This window comes from Diadema setosum, chromosome 21, assembly GCF_964275005.1.
Source record: "Diadema setosum chromosome 21, eeDiaSeto1, whole genome shotgun sequence".
Lineage (NCBI taxonomy): Eukaryota > Metazoa > Echinodermata > Echinoidea > Diadematoida > Diadematidae > Diadema > Diadema setosum.
Genome location: NC_092705.1, coordinates 17,151,788 through 17,178,185, shown reverse-complemented (window position 1 = coordinate 17,178,185; position 26,398 = coordinate 17,151,788). Strand labels below are relative to the sequence as shown.

General features: G+C 38.3%; 1 protein-coding gene across 1 annotated transcript in view; it reads right to left on the bottom strand.

Moving 5' to 3' along the window:
• Window positions 1-26,398, bottom strand: part of LOC140244570 (uncharacterized) — a 65,695-nt gene that overhangs the window by 8,883 nt on the left and 30,414 nt on the right. Inside the window, exon 2 of the mRNA XM_072324195.1 lies at window positions 2,405-2,483. Coding sequence (XP_072180296.1) covers window positions 2,405-2,483 — 79 coding nt within the window. The remainder of the gene's footprint in view (window positions 1-2,404; window positions 2,484-26,398) is intronic.

Here is a 26,398-nt window from a genome sequence, read left to right as displayed (position 1 = left end):
CAGCGTACGATCGTCCTCACAATTCCAGCGATTCACGTAAATCTGGCAACGAAAGTCCCAAAGGAGCTATAGTTAAAGTGATCGCAAGAAATCGCAAGACCTCGCATGTGAAGTGTCCTCAGACCAACACTTGTCTCTCGTCGGTAAGACAACTGCCTGCCGCATTCGTTGAACCTGTTGCTTTCTCCTTGCCAACCATCACTGTCGGTGTCAGGGAAGATGTCTGGAGCACACATTAAAGTTTTACGTAAGCCAAGAAGTTTCATTCGGCATGGCCATTTAAAATCAGTTTTCCTTATCACTCAAGAGCTTTGTATACAGACGTAGTAATTAAGCTTGGCGTGGTATATGCCAGAATTTGGCAAGACAAGTCATCTTGATTTTGTCGCGTCTGCCTGATTTAGTCGTAAATCTAAATCTCAATGCAATATATGAAGTTTATTAAGTCATCCGTGAATGAATAAAGCGATTACAACTTTTGATTACAATTTGATTACAATCACGATTTTCTTTAAAAGACTGCATGGACACCATGACGTCTTTGCAAGGTATTTTTCCTCAATGAGTGAAGGAGTTTTATCCCTTTGTGTGTTGATGAGTCAAAATGTGCACAAATTCCACACACATACCTATGGACAAGATATTAGTGTGGCATATGCAGGGGGTTAAAGAAGAAATCCACTCCAGAATTTTATCAATTTCATAAGGAAGAGTAAGAAGGGAAATCCCTGCAGAGCAGTGCAAAAATGATCAAAATGATGTACCTGTATAAGAAAAAAAATGCATTTTGAAATTTCAAAATTTCAATTTTTTCAGAAAAGACTTCTTGACCAGTCGTTATGAATATTCGAAGCAGCAAGTGAGGGCATGCCGTCATCCACTCGCTCATTTGAATATTGGTCAAGAAACGTTTTCCGAAAAAAATTTGAAATTTCAAACCCCTGTGTAATATCTTCCTTTATTTCTTATCCGATTTTTGTCATTTTGGGGGACGTTCTGTAGGGAATCTTTTTCTTTTTCTCTTGGAGTTTATTTATTTTTGGGGTGGATTTCCTCTTTAAGAATGGCCACTTTTTCTCTCTCACATGCCCTCTAAAGTTTGGTGGTCTTATTATTTCTATGCTGTAAATTTCAAATGATTCATGATATCATGACTCTTTTCAGACAAAGAGATTAAAGACAGTAAACTTAAGAGACTGTTTCTCATGATGTTAGTGATATCTGATGTTTGTCTTTTTCTTTTCGACATCCACAGTACAAAGCTTAGACGAGTTTGACATTCGCCATCTTAATTACGGGGCACGACGTGACGCAGGTGCAAACCATATGCCAACGTTAGGAACCATTCCACTCTTAATCTGAACGAACAGAAATAAGAAATTTTCGTGTTCAATTACCCTGGCGGAAACAAAGTTTTTCAAAATGGGCGAAATATCAGTTCGCATGACGAACCCCGCTCGGGTCTCTAAGCAACATTGCGAAAATAACGTTCCACAGAATATGACACATCCTTTTCTGGCATAGAGACGGTCGCAACAATATTTCGTCACAGTGAGACATTTTGAAGTGCATGTGAAGCAAGGACAAGTAAACATAAATGCTGATGTCTCCGGCAGATAAGAAAAAGTCATTGGTGGAAATGTACAGCAGTAATGTTTTAATTCCACTGTGACTATCAACCGCACATTAGCGTGCTTGTAAGTGCTCCGCACCATAATTCGACCTTAAACTGACGTGCTCCCCCCCCCCCCTTGTCCCTCTCTTTGTTGTTGTTGTTGTTGTTTTGCTATCATTTCAGTTCATCTGCCATTCAGTCTGATTGACACTACCTTTAATTTGTACTCTTTTGCTGTCTGTTTATCAACATATTATCTACCACATATTCATTTAATTTTCTGAGCATGAATTTATTTATTATTTCATGTAGCTGTTAATCTATCAATTTCTTGCTGGTCCATATCCCTGTCCTTTGATCCTTTACATAGTATTGCTTTGTTCGTGCATTTTCTTTTCTCACGAATATTTGATATGACATCAACAATTTTACTGTGCACTTTGTATTATGTATCCTTTTTGTGTTGCTTTGTGGAAATTAAGTATAAATGAATTCAACTGACTACAACAAACTCACCAAACCATCACTCAGACAACTTTACTTTCTTTTAACATGGTCAGAAAAAAAAAGAGTTTCCAGAAATATCTGTGACCCAACAGCAATTTACTGAGACAATGTTAGATCAGATACCAATAGTTTTCAAGAAAAACAGAAATCGTTTCTTATGTAAGAAGCATGATGTACTGTGCATCATGCAATATCTATCCAATCTATGGGAATATGTCTATTTCTTAGAAGGAATAATGAAGCGAAAAGTGTATTAAAGTGATAGTGAATGTAAATCCTCACCCAGTAGTTCTTCTACCAAGGCCTCCAGTACACTGACTCGCTCCTTCAGTGTGTCAATCTCATCCGTGTAATCGACGTGCTGGAACGAATCAAACAAGAGAAAGTTAAATCGGCAATGATCTATAGGGGAACAGGATAATGAGTTTAAACAGTATATTATTATCATATCAATAGGAGAATAGGCGTACTGGATATACAGCTGGGTTGCATACTATACTATTTATACATGTACAGGACTAAAATGCAAGGCCACCTATAGATAATAGCGTCATACCAATATGAATACCACAGGATTCTCGTGCATCCAATCGTACACTCCCGTCCAGAGATTTAACACAGTAAAGTCCAAGATTTCTTCTTTAATTCCATGTACAAATCAAAATTTGTGAGAGAATGTGAAGACAACCCGAGGAATAAGGAACTGTATTTGGCCAGGGTTTTGTTTTCTTTTCTTTTCTTTTCTTTGTTTTTGCATTTCTAAATGACATAGCTATCACTATACAGGCAGTGCAAGGAGGTCATTAGAAACTGAGAGCAGTTCGTGGGCAGTTCTTCACTTTGTTTTGTACATGAAATGGCGTGTTCTATAACTCTCTCCCTCTATCTCTGTCTGTCTGTAGTCTGTCTGTCTGTCTGTCTGTCTGTCTGTCTGTCTGTCTGTCTGACTGTCTCTCTCATACCAAGATGTTTGTATTACGCTGCCTTATGAAACTGGACGAAGAAGACGCGTTCAATGCAACACCAATGAAAGTTTGTATATACAGTGCACTCCCGTTATAACGAACACGGTTATAACGAAATTCCGGTTACAACGAAATAAAATTTAGGGCCGCAACATTATCAACTCTATGTATTTTTATTGTTTATTCATTCGGTTATAACGAAATTTCGTTATAACGAAAGAAAACTGCCGGTCCCGGGGACTTCGTTATAACGGGAGTCCACTGTACAAACATTAATTGTTTCCGCTTGAGTGTAGCGCTCTTGTGAATTTCATACTTGCATTCTTAACCTTCCTGATTTCGTTCATAATCTGATTCATTTGATCACTGTAACATTTGTACTCTTACTAAACACTTTATCGGATGTTATTTTCCTGATGGATTTCGGTTTATCTCCGCGCATTATTTTAATCACTCTTCTTTATCTTTCTTCATCATACGGCTTGCAGACTTGCATGCCATTTGCCCTTGAAAAATGAGAACTATTGTTGTGGTAGTTCTGGTTACAGTTCGTTATTCCGAAGGTTGGTTTATCCGAAAATGAAATAAGGTTTTTTATTCCGAAGGTTCGTTTATCTGAAAATGAAATGCGCTTCGTTAATCCGAAAATGAAATAAGGTTCGTTATTCCGAAAATGAAATAAACTTTATTTAGTGACGAAATACAGTGTAGTTGTTTTAAAAAAAAAAAAAAAACACAACCAAAATGGCAAAATATTCGCAATGAAAACTGAATGACAACACGCACACACTCACACACCAACACATAAAGATACGCATATAAACACGCAAACACAGACGATAAAGGCATGCACTTACTGATGAATCGGAATACAGTCGTAATTGCGGTTTTGATTTTAAAAAGAAATATTTTCTCCTCCCTATTGTACCCTTCCCCCTCTTTTTTATCATCATCAGAATGAGCCATTCTTCGCCTACTATTCAATTTGCCGATTAACGAACCTCATTTCATTTTCAGATTAACGAACCTTACTTCATTTTTGGATAAACGAACCTTTTGAGTAACGAACCTTATTTTCATTTTTGGATTAATGAACCTTCGGAAAAACGAACTCTATTTCACTCTTGAAATAATGAACCTTCGGAATAACAACCTTATTTCATTTTTGAATAAACGAACCTCCAGAATAACGAACCTTTGGAATAACACCACATTCGGTTAACCATGATAGGTACGTGTATTAAATTTGTGCACATTAGACTCATTGGCACACGGGTTAACGAATACTCTTTTATTTTATTTTTTTAGATTATTTTTTTACTACAAACTTGTAGGTTATTCAAATTCATAAATTGTCCGTCGAGATGTTTTCATTGCAACTGATTGATAAATTGCCCTACATCGATCAAAACACCAATCAATTCAGTGCTTATTTACGTCGATGTAGGGCAATTTGTCAATCAGTTGCAACGAACCTGTAGGTATAGCGAATTAATGTGTTTTGAAGTTACGAATCTTCAGAATGAAGGATTTTTTTTTTTTCATTTTCGATCTAACGAACCTTCGGAATAACAAATATCGCCCGTTGTTTTAGTCATCATCATCATCATCATCATCATCATCATCATCATCATCATCATCATCATCATCATCATCATCGTTGCGATTCAGTATCTAAACTCTTAACAAACTGACACGACAAACCGAGCTTGGTGAAATCAAGTAACCCATGAAGTCAAAGTAATCATATTAGTTACACACGAGATGGCTTGAATTTCCAAACTTATCAAAAAATAATGTCATAGGCAACTTGTCAAGAACCATTCTTCACGTGTACTGACAAGTTTACTTTGATAATATAAGAATGTCTTGCGCAAATTACGATTATATTATTCCATTGTTTCGATGTGTCACCGATGTGAGTGTATAGGACCTATACAAATGCTACCCTATTCTTGGCTCTTAACCATGAATGTGGATCCATTCGAGATGAGATGCGCTAAAGTGTTTGTGGGGGGGGGGGGAGATTCGGCTCGGCCTTGACCAGACAATTGGCAAGTAGAATTTGCGAGCGCGGCAACATGACGACCGAATGAACGCCAACGAAACGTGAAATGGGCTGGCAGCGCTTCAACATGCTGCTTGTCATCGACTCGACCAAAACCTTGGCGGAGATTATCAACTTCTTTATGTTGACATGAAAATAAAACGGCGATCAGCCCCAACCATGTTCGATTAGCGACAAAAAAAGACATCTCGTTCTCAGATGGTGTTCATTACGAGCGCGTCATTTCAAGCCAGTGGGCTGCTCACGTAACAAAGTAGGAATTGACGAATGCAGAGAGTAGTACCTCCAGGATCTCGCCAACTGTTGAATATAAACTGAACTGATAGTTATATGCAGGCGACACGGTACCGGCTCGTCCGTCCGCAGCGAGGACTCCGGTGGAAATTAACCGTGGCATAGCATCGATGGGTAGGCGTGATTCCAACCATCAACGACACAAAGCTGACGGGAACGGACCAGCGAGAAAGCATTAGCGCCCTCAACCCCTCCACTGACGACCAGTCATGCGTGTGAGAGATCGGATACTGCTTCAAGAACATCACCGTGGAGGCTATTATGGATATCTCAAGGGGAGGAGATATTCGGCCTCTCTTGGGTTGGACTCAAGAGCTCATTCCAGAAGCATGTATTCTGATATAGATGATAATGAAGACGATAGCCTCTCCAAGAGACGAAGACCATCATCACATAGATATTATTTCTGAATTAATGTAAACCGCTGTAAGGTGTATTTGACGCAACGCTGATGTACACAATTGTACACGTCATCCTCCAAACAAGAAACAGAGGGAGAGAGGTGGAGGAGGAGAGAGGGTGAGAAAGAGAGGGGGAAGAGAGGGAGGGAGAGAGGGAGAGAGAGAAACAAAAGGAGACATAGAAATACACTGTCATCATTCCAAAACCTGACACCACGTAGAAGACGAGTAGAGGGATGATTGCAGTATTGTGTTAAGCATCTGCTGCTCACTTTACTACTGCTTCCACTGCATTAAAATATTACCATCATTGTATTACTAGTACTGGACTGTATTGTATTCACTATTACTATTATTATTACTAGTGCTAGAACACAATATGTGATGGTAATAAAATTATCACTATTAGCACTGTAACTATTAATTTCAATGTATTATTGTTACTGCCATTTCAATTTCTACTACCACATTATATCATAACTACATACTGCTAGCACAAGTTGTACCAGAAGTTCAACTTCTATATCTTCTTTTGCAACTATCCTATAATTGCTGCCATTATTACTACTGCTACCAGAGCTATAGCATCAAGCATCATTGCTATAATAAGCAAGTCATGGCATAATTTATCTGGATATTATGTGATTTTGCGCAAGATAATCCGTGCAACCGGTTGTACTCGGATTTCCTGTGTAACGGGGATTGGAATGTGTACAGGACTCGGAATCCGTTTAGAGCTTTATGATGAGAGCGGCTGAAATGCTTCCCAGAGAGTAATAATAGTATAATAGAAGTAGTAGTAGTAGTAGTAGTAGTAGTAGCAGTAGTAGTAGTGGCAATAATAATGATGATGATGAGGATAATAATAATAACAATAATAATAATGATAATAATAATAACAATAATAATAATGATAATAATAGTAATAATAATAATAATATTAATAATAATAATAGCAAAAATAATAATGGTAATAATAATAATAATAATAATAATAATAATAATAATAATAATAATAATAATAATAATAATAATAGTAATAATAATAATAATAATAATAATTTACACGTGTCTTTTATTGCGCTTTAAACCGAGTTTCTAAGCGTCTCTACCAAACAAACATAATCTTACATTATCAAACATAACTACAAACTGTACAATTAAAGGCTGAGTGTCTTTGATTATGCTGGTGTGATTCTATGCACCAATACCCTTTGAGCACAAAAGGTAAGGTATAAAAGCATGTAAGTTATACTCAGTACACAAATCTATCACCATTGTCTCTATTATTATTTTGTTACGTAAAAAGTTATCATTATGCTTGCTACTGATATTTATACTGCTATTATCACTATCGACATTATTTTCATTGGTATAAGTGGAAGCAGTAGCGTGGTGGTAGCGTGTAGCAGCAGCAGAAGCAGCAACAGTAGTAGTAGTAGTAGTAGTAGTAGTAGTAGTAGTAGTAGTAGTAGTAGTAGTAGTAGTAGTAGTAGTAGTAGCTGTAGTAGTAGTAGTTGTTGTTGTTGTTGTTGTTGCTGCTGTTGCTGTTGTTGTTGTTGTAGTTTAGTAGAGGAATAGTAGTTGAGGAAGACGCAACCTTTGCAAAAGATCATAAAAAGCTGGAATCGTGTGCACAGCTATAATGTATACTGCAAAGCAATTAACTCCGCTTGCTCGACAAGTAAGCAAACATAACAATGCAACAACAAGGAAAAATAATGAATACTGGTGTAATTCAGGAGTTCAATGTCAGCGAATGCAGACATGCTAGAAACCGAGAACGTTGGCAAATAGATTTAACGAGTCTTGCGGGAAAATGCCTGCAGACTTTGAGGAGACCAGAGATACCTCATTTGATGTTACTCCTGTGTGGAAAGTTGACATCGGGGGGAGCAGAGCAACGAGGGACCTCTTATTTGGTCACCCCTATGATGAGTACACTATAACCTTTCTCTAGAATTCTGCAGTTGATGCAAACGTCTGTTTTGTTTTGTTTTGTTTTTATAAAGTATCTTCCGGATATCCACCAGCAGAAAACAATGGCATTTCTTAAAGAAAGCATCAAGAGTTTCGGTACTTTTATATTATACGCAAGGAGCGAAACAGAAATTAAAGTAGCTATTCTTTAATAATCAGAGAAAAGGCCGAATAAAGAGAAAAAGAAGAGGGAAGAAATGCATAGCAGAAGCAGGAAATGAAGAAAGGGAAGAAATCAAATTAATTCATAAGGAATGAGGGGAATAAGAACAAGAACAAATCTTGCAGCAGAAAAAAAAAACGTACAAGAAGAACGCGAGCAGGAGCAGGCATCTGTTATATGCACGTTTTAAAAGGATGATACGTGTCATTATTGGTGGAGCTGAGATTTGGCTTTTAACTTTTTGCGAGATACCAAGAAACCACTTATGAAATGGTACAGAGCATGCCATTCTAAGAGGAATTCAAAGTCAATTTGATGAAAATCGGTTTTGGAATGGCTGAGACATAAAAAAAAAAGTAAAACAAAGCAATCGTAATAAAGTGTGGGTCCCACACTTTACTAGCATTGCTCTGTTTTGAGTATCTCATCCATTTCATAATCAAGCGTTGGATTTCTCTTGGAATTACATGCTCTTTCATATTTCATAAGAGGTTTCTCATTATCTCACCCAAAAATGTTAAAAACCTGAAGTTAGGTCTCAACCAAAACTATACAAGCCCTTTAAGCTACCATACCACGAGTGGTACTTTTCTTTTCCATCAAACAGAGTTCACTGTGTTGTTGTTGTCGCTGTCGTTGTTGTTGTTTATATAATATACGTCTTAGACAATAAGCAGTCCATGATGTCTGTTTATGCATCTCCTCCTGGTTGAGGCTGATTTCATCCGTCCATGAAAGTGTTCTACAGAGTGTGATGAGTGTGTATAATGGGTGAGAAAGTTGAACAGAATCCTGGGTAGTAGTAGTAGACTTGAGCAGGAACGCTTCTTGTGAACGTTTCAACCGATAACGCATGGCGACAGCGAACGGAATACCCGATTTTGGACGTTAATTGCTGAACGTTTCATGTTCACGGTCGCGCCGCCGCCGCAAACTTTACTTGGCGGCTAAGTTCAGGCACTTATTAGTCACCGAAAGACCCTGATTCAACATTCAAGAAATGTGTGCTTTAAGATGCGTGGGAAAACCGCCTGAAGTTAACACTAAATTAGATGGCAACCTTGCTGTAGGGTGACGTTAAACTTTAACACTATGTTCGCACCACAAGATGGATATTGGGCCGGGATCAGATAAGCTCAACTCGTTATGAACGTTGCTTTGGGTTCAGCACAACTCACGTCACATCCTCCTTGTTGTTATTTCTATCCCAGTATCATAGGCTCGTCAGTTGCTCCTCAGATTTCAAACACAAACCTTGGAATTTCCAGTGGTCTGTGAAATTCTGACGCCTTTAATCAAAAAAAAAATATAAAAAATAAAACATGTCGGAGGAGGCGATAACTTTATGTAAACTTATGTGAAATGCGCTATAAACTTCTACATCTAAACTCCAATCGTCATCCAATCGTCATCTAAGCACTCACGCGGAGATACATGGGCGGAGAAGGGACAAGTGAAAAAGCAAATTCAACGTCACGGAAACTCTGTCGATATCTAGGTAGTTTAACACAGAAATACTCCTACCAACGGAAATTAATTACTATCCATATAAATAGGCTTATATTCACAGTATTTCACGAACGATCTGTCTTGAAGCAGGGATATGCATCGTGAACTGAGTATAAAAAAAGATAATAGCTTGAAATGACATTCTGGATTGAATTGCATGAAACCGTATGACACTCATCATGGGAGACGTTCAAGGTGGTCGAGAAAAGCAGACGAAAATCACCGAAATGCTTCCCCTCACTTCACCTTGTCAATCTCCAGAGTGAATTGAATGGAAATTTGAAGCGTGCCTTTCCTATTCCAGCTGGCAATTTAAGACGACATTTGGCGAATTTTCGGCGGGTTTTATGAGAAAGAGGACAACTCCCCATGGCGCTGATAACGTCGACGAATCTTTAATTGCAGCTCGTCATTTCGACGACAAAGTCGAGCCGATGTCTCTCCACACGCTCAGTGGGTCTCGAGGTTCACAGACATACAGTTATATCTAGCATCATCTTTCTAGCACCCCTCCCCCTCTCTATACTAATAGCAAGCGAAATATCGTTCCTTGTTCAGCTGCGTTTCTCGACATTAGTGTGTCGAAATGTTTCTAAAGTAGACATTGGTATGAGAGGGCGAAACATCTACGTACGCCATGTATATGTCCTGTCTTCAGTCTACACCGATGAGCACCAGCGAGATACTGAGTCAAAAGACAGCGAAAGGTCACGTAAATACAAAGTTCGGATACAATGGAATTTGATTAAGTCTTCGAGAAAGAAAAAAAAAAGACCGAGAGTATCAGGAGGTCAAGGCGAATTCGAAATCATTTCGATGGTAACAATTTTAGAGGATACATTGTGTTAACGAGCGCATCCACGTTGACAGGATGACGAAAGATCCATTACGCCATCAACTGTCTCGATAAAGTGGATGGCGCAAATCCACGCAGGCGGTGAAAACACCCTAAGAACACTACATTTTTTTTTCAATCGTTAAAGTCGACAGGAATCACTAATTCGTAAATGGATATGATACCATGGGCCTAGTTCAAGTTCATACATATCAGAAATTGACATAACAATCGTCATATCGTTATCTTTGTTTAGATTTAACAAATAATAATGATAACAGCAACGACGACAAATAATTATAAGTTGTAGTGTTAAATATCACTTGATTCACCCCCTGGAAAGGTTGTAAGGAATGGCACGAATACTTTGGCTCAAGGGGACAGGGATGGATAACCCATAGCCATCTATACACAGACTTTGGACAGCTCAGTTTCAGCTGGTGAGAAATGGAGGGCATTTCTTTGTTACTTGCTTGCCTAACAAAACATCATGCCGCCATCGCGCTATCCACTGGAGCAGAGCTGGGCAGAATCACGGAGATGGCACTGGGATATTAGATGGCCATGCGTAGACCGAATTCTACGGATAATGTTTTGTTTTTGTTCTTGTTTTTGTTTTTCCTGGGAATGGTGAAGGTTGAATATCAATAAATTAGTAACGTCAGAAGAGACATAACTCTTATGAGAAAGTTTTTTTGATGGTTACGCGTTGGCGAAAAGTTATCCAAAAATTGACAAAAATAGACACATATCACAGATAAACCTGGGCTTTTGAGTTTCACAAAAGTTTGCAGCTCATATAAGATAGTAGGCCTACTTCCCGAGTCAAATCTTACTCGGCTTACTCGGTATCTGGGGAACAGTACAAATGACAATATTCCGTATGTTTATACCCCTGCGATGCTCTGGAACGACCTCAAATTTGTTCACTCTGTCTAAGCATGACCACCGAAATCCTCCAATGGCTCCGGGGTATGTAAGTCATTTCATGTCAATTTTCAAACGAAAATAAGTCTGCTTGTGAATCGAAGAAGAAGGGAGGGATAAAGTTCGAGAGTTACATTGATCCCCGCAAAGCAGGCTGCTAATGACAGACCGTTTGGTCCCTCCGCAAAACAGGTGCTCCCCGGAGATTCCGAGATGCCGGACAGAGTGAGGAAGAGAGACGATTACTGACAAATTTGATTTGCCACAATTCACGCCTCTGTGCGTTTCACAAGATGTTCTGTTTCCCGCCCTTTTGCCCTCCCTGCGTTCTAGGAGTTTTCTTCGCCTCCTCGCGTTCTTCCAAAGGATGATAATCGAATACAGCCATTGAATGATAGTATTGTATATGACCTTTTTGTAGATATTTTCATGAGTACCATGCTTGTAAAAAAAAAAGGGGGGGTGGGTAAATCAACCCTCTGTCTTTAGTTCTATTCTTGACGTTCATCATCAAAGTCGTTTACCAACTACTACTCCTCCTCTTTCCTTTTTCCTCCTCCTCCTCCTCCTCCTCCTTCTTACTCTCCTTCTCGTTCGCTTTGTTCCTCCTACTTCTGCATCATCTAAAAAGAAACAAAAACTATGTAATGATCTGAAGTCGCTTTGTAAAAAAAAAAAAAAGAAAACAAAAAATCTGCTCGTCATATCAATCTTCAATGATAATTCGATGCCCTAAGTTTATCAAAGCAAGTACTCAAATATAAAATGATGTTCATACTATACCTTTCTCATCACGCATAAATCATGTTAATCATTGAAGGAAAACTCACAAAGATTTTACCACGAGGTCATCATCAGGAGGTCACTGAGCATTTCACACACAACTGACAAACTAATGAGTCTTTAACATGAACATTAGTCTCCTCTGACTGCCAAGTTTCTTTATGATGGACTAGATCTGGCCACTCTCTCGAACGATCTATTTTCGTCGGTTTGAGATTTAAGATTATGTTGGGCAAACGCCCTTTTTCTGAGTTCGACGGGGTCTAATACCATAAGTGCAACTCTTCATTTTTTGAAATAAAGGAAATTCCAGATATGATTAATTGGGCAAAGAATATCCTCACGAAGCCAATTAATGACTTTCTGCATTACTAAAGTCTGTTCGTTTCATAGACGAATATTTCATTGTCATTATTTGCTTATGCTTCTTCTTACACTTTACTTTCTTTTATCTTCCTGTTTATTTTTCTCTTCCTTTCTTTTTATTCATTTTTTTTTTTTTGGGGGGGGGGGGTCCCTTGCTACTCTCACGCCCAAAGTTTCTCTTGTTGCTCAAACCACACTGTCGATTTCACGGTACCTTGTGTTTTTAATATTACAGTTTAATTCCAGCGTGTTTCTGCAATTTTTTCCCCAAGAATACAACGTACGAACGAAAATACGATAATAACACAGATTTTGGTTTTCTTAGGAAATCAAGTTTACAAACAATTTCAACAAATCATTTGATACAAAATAAAGTAAATTGTTGCATTTTCTCTTCCTTGACATGTTCCACGTTGCAGTGGCCGTCACAACAAACATATGCAATGATGAGAAAACAAACTATAAGTGTATGATTAATAAAATCTTTACGGAGCTGAGATAGTCGTTCATTTTTTATGACTAATATCTGACAAAGTGCACGTTTCAGGATTGAGGGAGGCAAGCCCCAAAATGGGTGGTTTGGGACCCACCCCCTAGGTACTTCAAAGCGCCACGATTTCGATCATTGATACCACTGTAATTTCTGACAAGGCCTTCCGATAAGGAGCTCTATTATTTGATCGGAAAACACCGCGATATGGATCTTGAAACTGAAGACGAAATATTTGATCTTATGTGACCTCACAATATTTAATCGTTGACAGTTGGTGTCGTCTGCTAAGCTACCCACCGACTACAAAGGCACGGTCCGCTAGGAGAATGTAACCTTCGCTGTTGTCCAGATGTACGCGATCTTCGTTTATGGACAGTTTATCTTCTGCGCTACTTTATGGAGAAATAAAGGCAAAAAGGGAAAGGAGGAAGGGTCATTCCTGTGCAATAATTAGTAGTAAAAATGTTCATGATTGTTATGAAAAATCCCTCAGAAAGTGTGTGAACAAAACAAGGAAACTGCCCTATCAATAACATCAAAGCAAACGATGTCCCCGGTATATATCGCGAGCAACATTGTGTATTTAAATGACCCACACGAAAGTTATAGCTTCTCACTGTTGGAGTACCGTAAACTGTAGCAAATCCCCTCTTGACGTTTAAATAAAAGAGAGAAAGAGTGAGAGAAATTAGATAGTGAGAGACCCACGTTAATTTTCATCCTGTTTTACTAACAGAAGAATTCTGACAGTGAAATTTATAGTGTACAAAGTGAAACAAGAGAAAAATTATATCATTAGTCGTTTAACAAACGTGACAAAAAACTCTTGGAAAGTGCAGTACCAAGTTCAACAGCGTGCCATAATCCGACGTATGAGTGAAAAAAAAAATACAAAAAACCTAAATATCTCAAGTGTTAGCTTGTACTACTAAGCTCCATTGAAAACATACCTTTACATTAACTGTTAATGTTTTCTCCTGTAGACGTCAAGACCCGTAATCTATGCTTGTAACGTCATTTACAGCAGCAAAAGCTGATTGGCTGAAAGTTAGTTCTGTTTGCGCAGTGTATACACATAGGTACCCATTGTTCTATGGAGCTACAATCCTGTATAGCTCTATGTATAGCGCTATGTTTAACGTGTTGTCTACTGTACTAGTATTTCCCACGGTAGGCGCGCGCACGTGAACAGCTGTGCTGGAATCTATACCACTAGGTCTTACAATGGCGTTCAACCTGTGCCCAATTAGTAGCAAGTGCGTGGTTTACGTTTCCATTACAGGAATAATTAGAAACACTCCCTCTGGAGTGGAAAGCACGGGTTTTACCGCATGCAACTTGCATTTTGTGTGAAAGGAATGATGCAGCGGACCTTGTTCTCCGTACTCCTTGCTTACTTTGCTGCCTTCTCTATTTCGTTTACAAGCGTGTTTTATTCTTTCCTAGTCATTTTCGGTCGCTTATTATATCAAGGTTATATGGCTGGTTCATAGATAGATTGATTTGTTCGATCGTTGCAGCAATACTGGGCTGTGACTCTTCTTTGGAAAAGAAAAGAAATTTGAAATCGGCCAGCACATCACCGCGGCACAGCGTATGTCTATTAAACAACTTTGTAGGCCTACCTTAAATTTATCATACTCTGTACCCCACACACGTACACACCACAGACACAATTATGTATACATGTATACATATGCAACATGATGGTATTTTACAACAAACAGTATACAACTTTACCTTAAAAAAATAATTATTAAAACAGATTACATGTATTACAAACATTTAATGGCTGTCGCAATTTCACCCTTTTTTCATCATTTCCAAAATGCGTCATTTCTCTGCCCAAACATGAGGTGTGTTGAATCAAGGACTCCTGCGCTGAATCGTATCCATGTTATGCATCATATCCTCCAGTCGTTTGCTGAGAAGCAAGTTCGATCGCTTTATCGCGCGCTGCATGAATTAAGCGGGAAATACTAAACGGACAATCCGTTTCGTCGCCTCCTAGCTAGATGCGTCGAAACTTTGCTCGAATGCCGCCCAGCGATAGATCACTTTGACTCTTGACGTAAGTAGATGACGCGAAGTGAATCCAAGCAACCCGAGGAGAGCCATGCCGCGTTCATACCAAAAGAAACAAGGGCACGATTTAATCACCTGCCTCCGAAGAGCGACTGATTCGATACCAGTGTGGTAACAACTTGCGCAATGAACATGCGGTGCAAATTAATTAGAGAATCAATTAATATAATTAGGCAAGAAAAACGCTATACTTAATTAGATGGTATGGCAATTAATAGCTGAGTGACGTAACTAATGGGAGCGCGGAATTCCCCCCCCCCCCCACCTATCTATTCATCTCTATCTCTATCTCTATCTCTATCTCTCTCTCACTCTCTCTTGATCGTGATGTTGATGTTGGTTCACTGAAATGGTACGTTAACGATGTGCTCTGAGCTCGATAAGGAGCAACACTTGAAAAGATCAATGTGTGTCGCTACCTGCAGCAAACAACATATCAGCTAAAAATGGAAAGGCAATGCCCACTGGAACGTGAAGTGCATTCAGTCTAGAGGTCTGTCTCTAAGAGAAAATAGATTTGGAAAGTCATTTGCTTCCTTATCAAGTTTGTGTAATGTCATCCCATAAGTATGATAAGAGCATCACTTTAGGCGACTCAGGAGTATTATGTACATGCAATCTGCGCATGAAAAGAAATCTTTGGCAAATGTATCAATGCAGAGTGATTTGCACTTGAGGGACAGAATGTTTCAGTACGTTATGCCGAAGGTTCGTTATTTCTGAAGATCGTAATACTACAAATGAAATAAGGTCTCTTCTTCCAAAGGTTCGTTAATCCAAAAATCGGGAAAAACATCTTGATAGTCCAAAAATGAAATAGGCTTATTATCCGAAAACGAAATGAGGTTCGTAGGCCTAATTCGGAGGATTCGTTATAGTATATGCACCTAATATAGATATAGGCCTACTTTTTTTTAATTTTCGGATTGAAGATCCTTGTGCTCTTAAGCATTCGTGTTAACATAAACATTAACAACGAAAATACAAATAGATAGGATGACAGCGATGATAAAGCAGAAGAAGAGTGAAAGGTGGAAGGTACATGAAGAAAGAAAGAACGAAGGATCTGACCCACATATGCCGATATTTCTCCTTTATTTTCTGATTCCTGCATCGACATGTTTCCGATTTAGTGATTCCCGCTCCGTGAAATTCGATTTGAACTAGGCAAACTCCCGGCGGATTTTGTAGAATAAAAAACTTCCTATCAAAAGAGTGCCAAAAGGGGTGTTGAAAGAGCCTGAGCTTCAAAATCAGAACAAAAAGAATATTCAATAACGAAAAAAAAATACGAAGTAAACATTCGCATTGAATTTTTCACTTCCAACAACAACAACAACAAACAACAAGAGGTGATATAGTGAGATCAATCGACGGTGTTACATGAATTCATTTTATTTTAGAAATGTTCGCATTTACGGGGCCAACAAAATTTCACATTTCACACAACAAAAACAAACATTCGTAGAGCTATTCTTCTCCTCCCTCTTCTCTTCTCTTCTCTTCTCTTCTCTTCTCTTCTCTTCTCTAACTTTCTGGGGGTTTCTCTCTCTCTCTCGATCTTCCTCATTCTGTCACGCTATCAACTCTCAACGTGCTAGAAGGGACAGAATACTGTATTACTCTACATTTTAAAAAATTTACATTTTACATTTTTTTATACATTTTAGAAAACTATGAAAATTTAGAATATCGCTTAAGTGTTGCAACCCCTAACTCTACAAACATGTTTAGAGTATCAAATTCATAGAAGCTCATAGAACCCACTCCATGAGTAACTTGTTCACACCGAGCAATCCCATTTTTGCGGATTTGTGGAGTATCTTTCCTTCTTTTTTTTTTTTTTTACTTTTTGCTGTCAAATCATTCTTATTGTTTATAATGTATAGAAAATAACAATGTGCTTCTATTTTTTTAGCTCTTTGATAGTCATATCATAATCAATGATTGGCAGACTTTTTTTTTCCGATGAAGAATTTTCAGAGCCTCTCGATGCTTTTAGTAATTTTTTTTTGTGTGTGTGATTTTGTGCAAAATTTAATGAATTTAACCTGCTCCCACTGATCTGTCCTTCCCTCTTATCGATACGTAGAAAAAAATCAAAGTTTGTAGTTTTTTGTTTTTTGGTAAGGAGAAGACAGGAATTTCTGCAGCACAACCTGTATAGGACTTGATGGGCTGAATGTCAGTAATTGATAGAAAACAAAATGAATAAAAATCGAGCCATTAACGAAAGAGTGAAAGTTTTGAGAAACTTATCTCTGACGTGAAATATGAAAATTATATAAGAATTTGAAGTAAACGTGTTTCGCGCGTGAAAACAAAATAATAAAAAAAAACGTTAAAGTGGATGGCTAGTAACTGATCAGTGGGAATCAGTGGGAATGCTGGGGGGTAATTGTTCCAATCCTTGTGGGATTCATTTAAGAGTACATTATATATCTGTTGTTGTATGAAAATTATTTGCTTCAGAATGGTCTCATATTCAAGTAATGTGACGTTTAATATTTCCAGGTTAGCATGCCTGGTACAGTGACGGGGCGATCGTTAACATGGTCGTGGATTATTTTACATTTTTTTTTTCTTTTTCTTTGATAGGTTAACAGAAATCTGTCATAAACATTGAAACCTTGATAATGATTCGCTACATATATAAATTGTCGGAATTTGTAATGCTTGCTGTTAGATTAGGTGTCGAACATTATTTACTTCCATGCTCATATTTACATTCTCTGATATATATATATTTTTTTTTTTAGTAGTCGTCGACATGACGAGGTCGTAGACAAAGATAGTACTCGTGATTTATCTGTATCTTCTCTGCAGTTTAATTTAACATTTACTTCCACATTTCACACATAACATCTCAAAACCCAAACACTTTCAGGTTCGAAGCTTAACAGGCGATGAATGAGGGAATACAGTTGCTAACGACGGGAACACTGGAAAGTGCCAGACAAATAGCAAGCGTTGTACAAAGTACAGTAGGGGGTATAGTTTCGAAAAAAAAGAAAAAAAAGCTGAGTTAAAGTATATAGCAAAAGCTGAAGCGAAAATAGTACTACATATTTCCAACATTCGTTGAGGATCCTCCTACCATAACGCTGATAACTTTGATTTTGTAGGTCCCTAAGGAAAGGAAGAACTAGGAAGTACACGCCGACTGTTGAGTTTATTTGGCCATAACAACACATTATAGAGAAAAGAACAATACATGATGACGATAGGTACCTTGCAGGTCTTGAATGTAGTTACATGTATCCTTCATCAATATCATTCGGTTATTTGAAATGATTAGAGAAGGTAAAAACAATCTTCAAGAATGGCATCACTCCCTTAAACTTCCAAGCAAACATTTTACAACTCTGTGAAACAGATCCAGAAGCACGCCACGTACGATAACATGAAGCAACATGCGCTGCTTGAGTGTTTGATTTATAGGTTAATCTGCATGGTGACAGCGCTCGGAAATAGTTTTGGAATTGGCTCAGCACCCAAACATTCATTTCCTTTTTCCTTCCAGTTGCTCTGTTCCACTTTTGAGCCATATGCAAAGAGTCTGTACAATCTGACCCCTTCCTAACATGATTTTTGAATTTCCTGTATTTATAAACAAACACGTCGTTTGAATCCTGTCCACTCACACACACACACACGCAAACAAACACACACACACACACACACATTTTATCTGCATCACCCCCCCCCCCCTCTAAAAATAAAACTAGTTGTCGTTACCTATATGAAGCGCCACAAGTACTTTCAAATGTTTTGAGTTACAACCAGCATATAACCTACCTGTGGGAAGAACCACTCGCCGTGCGAATCTTTTTCCGCACGATCCAAATCTGTCGGCCGAGAGTGGGAAACACATTTCTCCAAATTGAAAAATCTGTTTCTTGTCAGCTACTTGTCCTGTCGGGGTGTTATATGTACTCTATGCTTTCCATCCCCTAACATAATCAAATCTCTGCAGAAATGGAGACGCAGTGTTAATAGATGTCGTGGGTTTTATGCACACTGAATGAACAACGAAAAGACGGGCTGTTATCTGCTTGATATCTGTCGCAAATGTCCAGCGACCGCCTTCCCCCCAAAACACACACACACACACGCACACACACACACACACACACACACACACACACACACACACACAAACGCTCTGTTATTGCAAAGATTCGTTATTCTGAGGGTTTGCTATAAAGGTTCGCTAATCCAGAGGTTCGTTGTTCCGAAGGTTCGGTCGTCCGAAAATGAAAAAAAGGTCCCTTATTCCGAAGGTTCATTATCCGAAAACGAAAGAAGGTTTGTTTGATATTCCAAAGGTTCTGTAGTTAAAACTTTTTTTTCCTTTTCATATTATCAAAATGTCATTTCAAAGTTTGTGAAGTTTCAAGGTGGTAATAACAACAAGTAAACCGACAGCACTCGCTTACAACAGGGAGGTCTCTTCCCACCTCCCTGCTTACAAGTACTAACATACAGACATATTGATTAAAGATTCTTACGCGCACATTATTATACCATGCCTACGTAAAAACAAGCAATCATCAATATACTCATAATCATAAAACATACATACATACATACATACATACATACATACATACATACATTACATGTAGGCATACAACATTGAAACAAACATAGGCTTACATGCAATGATGAACACTAAAAAAAAAAGTGAACACTTTCTTCAGTTCATAATTTTTCCTTGAAGGTTTTGATAAAAATTAATGTATTATAGATTATAATGAAAGGTAATGTAGTTGGACATCAATGTGGTAGGTCAGAACAAAGGGATTTTTTTTTTACCAATGAGTGAACTCATTCGTTTTTGTCCTCCAAGGCACAAAGGTAAAAATGCAATAATTGACATGCTTTCATTCATTTGCAAATGCCCTGCAAGATATCAATGATTACACAGGCTCAATTTAACACAATGACAGACATGATCGAAATAAAAAAAAATAAGCTTTCATTCTATTGTATCTCTTTATAGCCTCAAACAAAAACAAAATGGGAAACTAAAGTGGAAAATAAGAATGTTCTGTCAACTTCAACTTTTAATGACATAGGCAGTAAAGCCACAAAGGTGATGGAATTGACAGAATTTCATTACATGTGTGTTATTCCTCTAATTCAGGAATTTAAGAATTTATGACCAAATTCAAGACCCAAATATTGTTTCCAATTTTCCTAATTTTAATATCAATTCAATTTTTACCATTTTCATTGATATAATGTATTGTTTCTTCTCTAATGTAATTTTAATTTAGATTTGACAGAAGATTCTTTATTTTCCTCCATTATCATTAGCCTTTCTTTTTATTTGGGGTCTACAAAGACATTATAAAGGTTTATTTTTGCAAATTAATTAATGTTTCTTGTTGTGTTTAATTTGTCTTTTGTTCTTATTGTTACATGGAAGAGCACTTACGCGTGAATGGTATCTTGCTCATGTGCATATTTACAATTTGTACTTTTTTGCCTTAAAAGAGAAAAAACAGTGTGATAACTCATGCATAACATTTTCTTGTTATTGACCTGCTAATTTGATAGGCAATTGAATTATCTATAATATGGCAAACAATACATTAATTCTTAGTCAAATATTCAAAGAGAAATATGATTACTTTTGTTTTTTGCTGAGTGTGTAATATTGCTGTGTCGAGGAGGAGCGCACTATCAAATTTCTTGAGCTCCCAAAGGCTGTATGAGAAATATCACCAGCCACAAAGGCGCGGATGTGATCGTAAAAATTGAGTACTATCGAAACTAGGTGTAATTCTTCACGAATCGTCGCCAACAGTTGTGCTTAAAGGTGGTCTACATTTTCTGCTCCCTCTTTTCCTTCATTTTCACAATCATCGCATTCTTCTTCTCCTCATCCTCCACCTCCTTCACCTCTTCCTACTCTTTATCTTATAGCTGCTTGCGGTTTAGTTTCATTTGTCAGCAAATCATGAGGATTGCGAAAAACTGATTTAGGTTAAAGAATATCTTTGCGTAATGTCACAATATCAAGATATTTTCGTCACAGTGGCAATGGTTACGTTTTTTCTTTTGTGTGGACACATGTGATTTAAAAGAACACAATACTTCGCTTTTTTTTTACAGATATGAACAATAACGAATTATATAAATTCTTTCATTTCAAACTAGAATGTAATATGTCTCACAGGCTTATATACATTAAAAAAGACTGCATTTAAACTTGCACATACAGTTAAGTATACTTTTAGCATTGAAGGACATTACGATATTACAGAATAACCTTTGTCGCATCATGTCCTTGATGTCTGACAAAGGTTATACATGTGGATTAAGTGAATGGAGTATATTAGTAGAACACATCAGTGAAAGTTTGAGGAAAATCGGACAATGAACTTGTCCTTTAAGTCATCGACACATTTCCTTCCAGAATCGTGTGTTCTGTTTATCGTAAATTTGGATTTCGTATACGGTTGGGATTGGTGTTGAGTAGAACGGTTACAATTAATCATTAATACATTACTACAACATTATGTTTTTCCATAGGTTTGTTATTCGGAAGGTTCGTTAATCCCAAAACGAAATAAGGTACGTCATTCCAAAGGTTCGTTAGAAGGCACGAACCTGTTCTTATTGTCTGATCAACGAACCTCCGAAATTGCGATTTATTTTTTTTTTTTTCATTTCTGGATTAACGAACATGCAAAATAAAACGAACCATATTTCCATTTCTGGATTAACGAAACTCCAAAATAAATCAAACATGTTCGGATTAACGAACATCTGGTAAGTGGAATGTATGTGTTTGTAATAACCAACTGGGTGTTTTTTTATTTCACATTCCAATTTTAGAACATTTAGAATATCATCTTTATAGTAGAACGACAAAGTGTCGAGACGCCACTATTATTCTATATCAATCCAGTTCTGATAAATGAGCCCAATATTCAATAATGATGATTTAGGGGGCATATACAAACAGAGATCTTATATTCAAATATTCCATTATGCAGTCTATCGTTATAGCAGTTACCTTGATGAGACATTAACTTCTGCATGTGAAGTAGGATATATGGTATTAAGTTGATTGAAAAAAAAATGGCTACCATGTGAAGATTTCTAACTTTGGAAATTAAACAGCAAGCATCAACAGTCCCCTTCTTGTACAGTTCTTGTACATTTCAGTACATATAAAATAAATGTATGAGCCTAAATGACTGCTTACGAGTTGAGTTAAGTATATAGTTTTTGAGTTTCATATTTGATACTTTTTAAATCGTACACAATATCAAGACAAGCAAATAATAAGCAAACTCTTCAGATTATCATTTTTGTATTCTTCGGCGATCCACTCTATCGGATGTATAATACTGAATGACTTGGACTTGCATGACTTGGACACGGAAAATAAACTGTCGGAATGACTAGAATCTCGTAACTGGAAATTCAAGGGATATACCATGAGACTGAACTGCGGGAGCTACATGATTCAAAACCCTAATAATAGCATCTTCAGATCAAGGGATTATAGAAAAACCTGGCAAAGAAGACTATAGTTCTTTCAGAGGAGATAAGCATTACCGAGGTCGTCGAGCCCATGACTTGTCGTCTGCACTGGCGTAGCCAGGGGGGGCGATGGGGGCGGTCGCCCCCCCTAAGATTTGGACCGAGGAGTTGGGAGGCGGAAAAAAAAATGCGTGTATACTGTATGCATGCACATGAAGCGGGTCTCCTTTGCAACCTTTCATCAAATAAGATATATTTTTTTGAATATTTCACTCAAAGTGTGCACCAGATCGTTGAATTTCAATTCAAAATATGCAAAACCTCTCGTGCTTGGGAGGGGGATACCCCCTCCCAAACCCTCCCCCTCTTTGCCGCTTTCCCTAGCTAAGTACACTTTTTAGATTAAAAAAAAATTCTGAATAATTCTGAGTGCACAAGACTTTTCACTAATATTCCGAAAACTGAAGGTTCCCTCATGTATAAGGGGAATTTCCCCTTTTAATCGACCCTTTCCTCCCTCAGCCCCCCCCCCCCATCATTTTTTTTTTTTGATTACCCAAATGTTGATTCCATCAAATATGCTTATTATGCGTAGGCCCTATACGAGATATCTCAATTTCAGCCTTAAAAAGATACAAGCTCCATCGGAAGGGAAGAGTGGAGATAACACTCGCCAACGCCTTCTTCCTGTTCCCCCCCCCCCGTCCCCCCCCCCCCCCGCCATGCAAAGAAGTAGACTGTGGCTATACCAAGATCGCTTTATTTCAATTCTAAAAACGCAAAAGCTCCGCGAGCGGGAGGGGGAATCCCCCTTCCCCTAAGTTCTACCTCACTAGACTTTATACATACGCACAGATGGTGCACATTCGGAATAAGAGCTAAATTCCGTGATTTTAACACTTCGATGAAAAAGTGTTGCACCAAAAATTTGCACCAGATCGCTGAATTTCAGGTCTGAAAACCTCAAAATCACCTTCGTGTGGGAGGGGATATGCCCCTATCTACACCCTCGTGTGCATGCTTTTTCTGTTTGATTGCTGAACAGACAGCGTTCATGATATTCAGTGTCTTGCAAGAAGACTAGTGTGTTTGAATTATACTGTTTTATAGGCAAATTGTTCAATAATAATCTACAATAAAATATACGGCAACCTTAAACAAGTGGGACTGTTTCAACTCGTTAAAACACGCAAAAACATGCATCAAATTGCACCATTTGCAACATTAAAATGCAAAAAGTTCTCACCGTAGGAGGGGGGACACCCCCTCCCACACCCTCCCCTACCCCCTCGCTCGCTCCGCTCGCTCGGGTTCAGTCGAGTTCGTGATATACAGTGAAAAGAATTAATACAAGAAGTGTATCTAAATTATACCATTTTATAGGCAAATTGTTCAATAATAATCTACACTAAAATATACTGCTACCTTAAACAAGTGGGACTGTTTCACGTCGATAAAACGCGCAAAAACATGCATCAAATTGCACCATTTGCAAAATCAAAATGCAAAAAGTTCTTACGTGGGAGGGGGGACACCCACCTCCCACACCCTCCCCTCCCCCCTCGTTGGCTCCGCTCGCTCGGGTTCAGTCGCGTTCATGATATTCAGTGAAAAGAATTAATACAAGAAGTGTATTGGAATTATACCATTTTATAGGCAAATTGTTCAATAATAATCTACATTAAAATATACTGCAATCTAAAACAAGTGGGACTGTTTCACGTCGTTAAAACACGCAAAAACATGCATCAAATTGCACCATTTGCAAAACCAAAATGTAAAAACTTCTCACCGTGGGAGGGGGGAAACCCCCCTCCCACACCCTCCCCTACCCCCTCGCTCGCTCCGCTCGCTCGGGTTCAGTCGCGTTCATGATATTCAGTGAAAAGAATTAATACAAGAAGTGTATCTAAATTATACCATTTTATAGGCAAATTGTTCAATAATAATCTACACTAAAATATACTGCAATCTTAAACAAGTGGGACTATTTCACGTCGTTAAAACACGCAAATACATGCATCAAATTGCACCATTTGCAAAATCAAAATGTAAAAACTTCTCACCGTGGGAGGGGGGTTTCCCCCTCACCCTCCCATACCCCCTCGCTCGCTCCGCTCGCTCGGGTTCAGTCGCGTTCATGATATTCAGTGAAAAGAATTAATACAAGAAGTGTATTTGAATTATACCATTTTATAGGGAAATTGTTCAATAACAATCTACACTAAAATATACTGCTACCTTAAACAAGAGGGACTGTTTCACGCCAATAAAACGCGCAAAAACATGCATCAAATTGCACCATTTGCAACATCAAAATGCAAAAAGTTCTTATCGTGGGAGGGGGGACACCCCCCTCCCACACCCTCCCCTCCACCTCGCTCGCTCCGCTCGCTCGGGTTCAGTCGCGTTCGTGATATAAAATATACTGCAATCTTAAACAAGTGGGACTGTTTCACGTCGTTAAAACATGCATCAAATTGCACCATTTGCAAAATCAAAATGTAAAAAGTTCTCACCGTGGGAGGGGGGAAACCCCCCTCCCACACCCTCCCCTACCCCCTCGCTCGCTCCGCTCGCTCGGGTTCAGTCGCGTTCATGATATTCAGTGAAAAGAATTAATACAAGAAGTGTATTGGAATTATACCATTTTATAGGCAAATTGTTCAATGATAATCTACTCTAAAATATACTGCAATCTTAAACAAGTGGGACTGTTTCACGTCGTTAAAACACGCAAATACATGCATCAAATTGCACCATTTGCAAAATCAAAATGTAAAAAGTTCTCACCGTGGGAGGGGGGAAACCCCCCTCCCACACCCTCCCCTACCCCCTCGCTCGCTCCGCTCGTTCGGGTTCAGTCGCGTTCATGATATTCAGTGAAAAGAATTAATACAAGAAGTGTATTGGAATTATACCATTTTATAGGCAAATTGTTCACTGACAATCTACTCTAAAGTATACTGCAATATTAAACAAGTGGGACTGTTTCACGTCGATAAAACGCGCAAAAACATGCATCAAATTGCACCATTTGCAAAATCAAAATGCAAAAAGTTCTTACCGTGGGAGGGGGGACACCCACCTCCCACACCCTCCCCTCCCCCCTCGTTGGCTCCGCTCGCTCGGGTTCAGTCGCGTTCATGATATTCAGTGAAAAGAATTAATACAAGAAGTGTATTGGAATTATACCATTTTATAGGCAAATTGTTCAATAATAATCTACATTAAAATATACTGCAATCTAAAACAAGTGGGACTGTTTCACGTCGTTAAAACACGCAAAAACATGCATCAAATTGCACCATTTGCAAAACCAAAATGTAAAAACTTCTCACCGTGGGAGGGGGGAAACCCCCCTCCCACACCCTCCCCTACCCCCTCGCTCGCTCCGCTCGCTCGGGTTCAGTCGCGTTCATGATATTCAGTGAAAAGAATTAATACAAGAAGTGTATCTAAATTATACCATTTTATAGGCAAATTGTTCAATAATAATCTACACTAAAATATACTGCAATCTTAAACAAGTGGGACTATTTCACGTCGTTAAAACACGCAAATACATGCATCAAATTGCACCATTTGCAAAATCAAAATGTAAAAACTTCTCACCGTGGGAGGGGGGTTTCCCCCTCACCCTCCCATACCCCCTCGCTCGCTCCGCTCGCTCGGGTTCAGTCGCGTTCATGATATTCAGTGAAAAGAATTAATACAAGAAGTGTATTTGAATTATACCATTTTATAGGGAAATTGTTCAATAATAATCTACACTAAAATAAACTGCTACCTTAAACAAGAGGGACTGTTTCACGCCAATAAAACGCGCAAAAACATGCATCAAATTGCACCATTTGCAACATCAAAATGCAAAAAGTTCTTATCGTGGGAGGGGGGACACCCC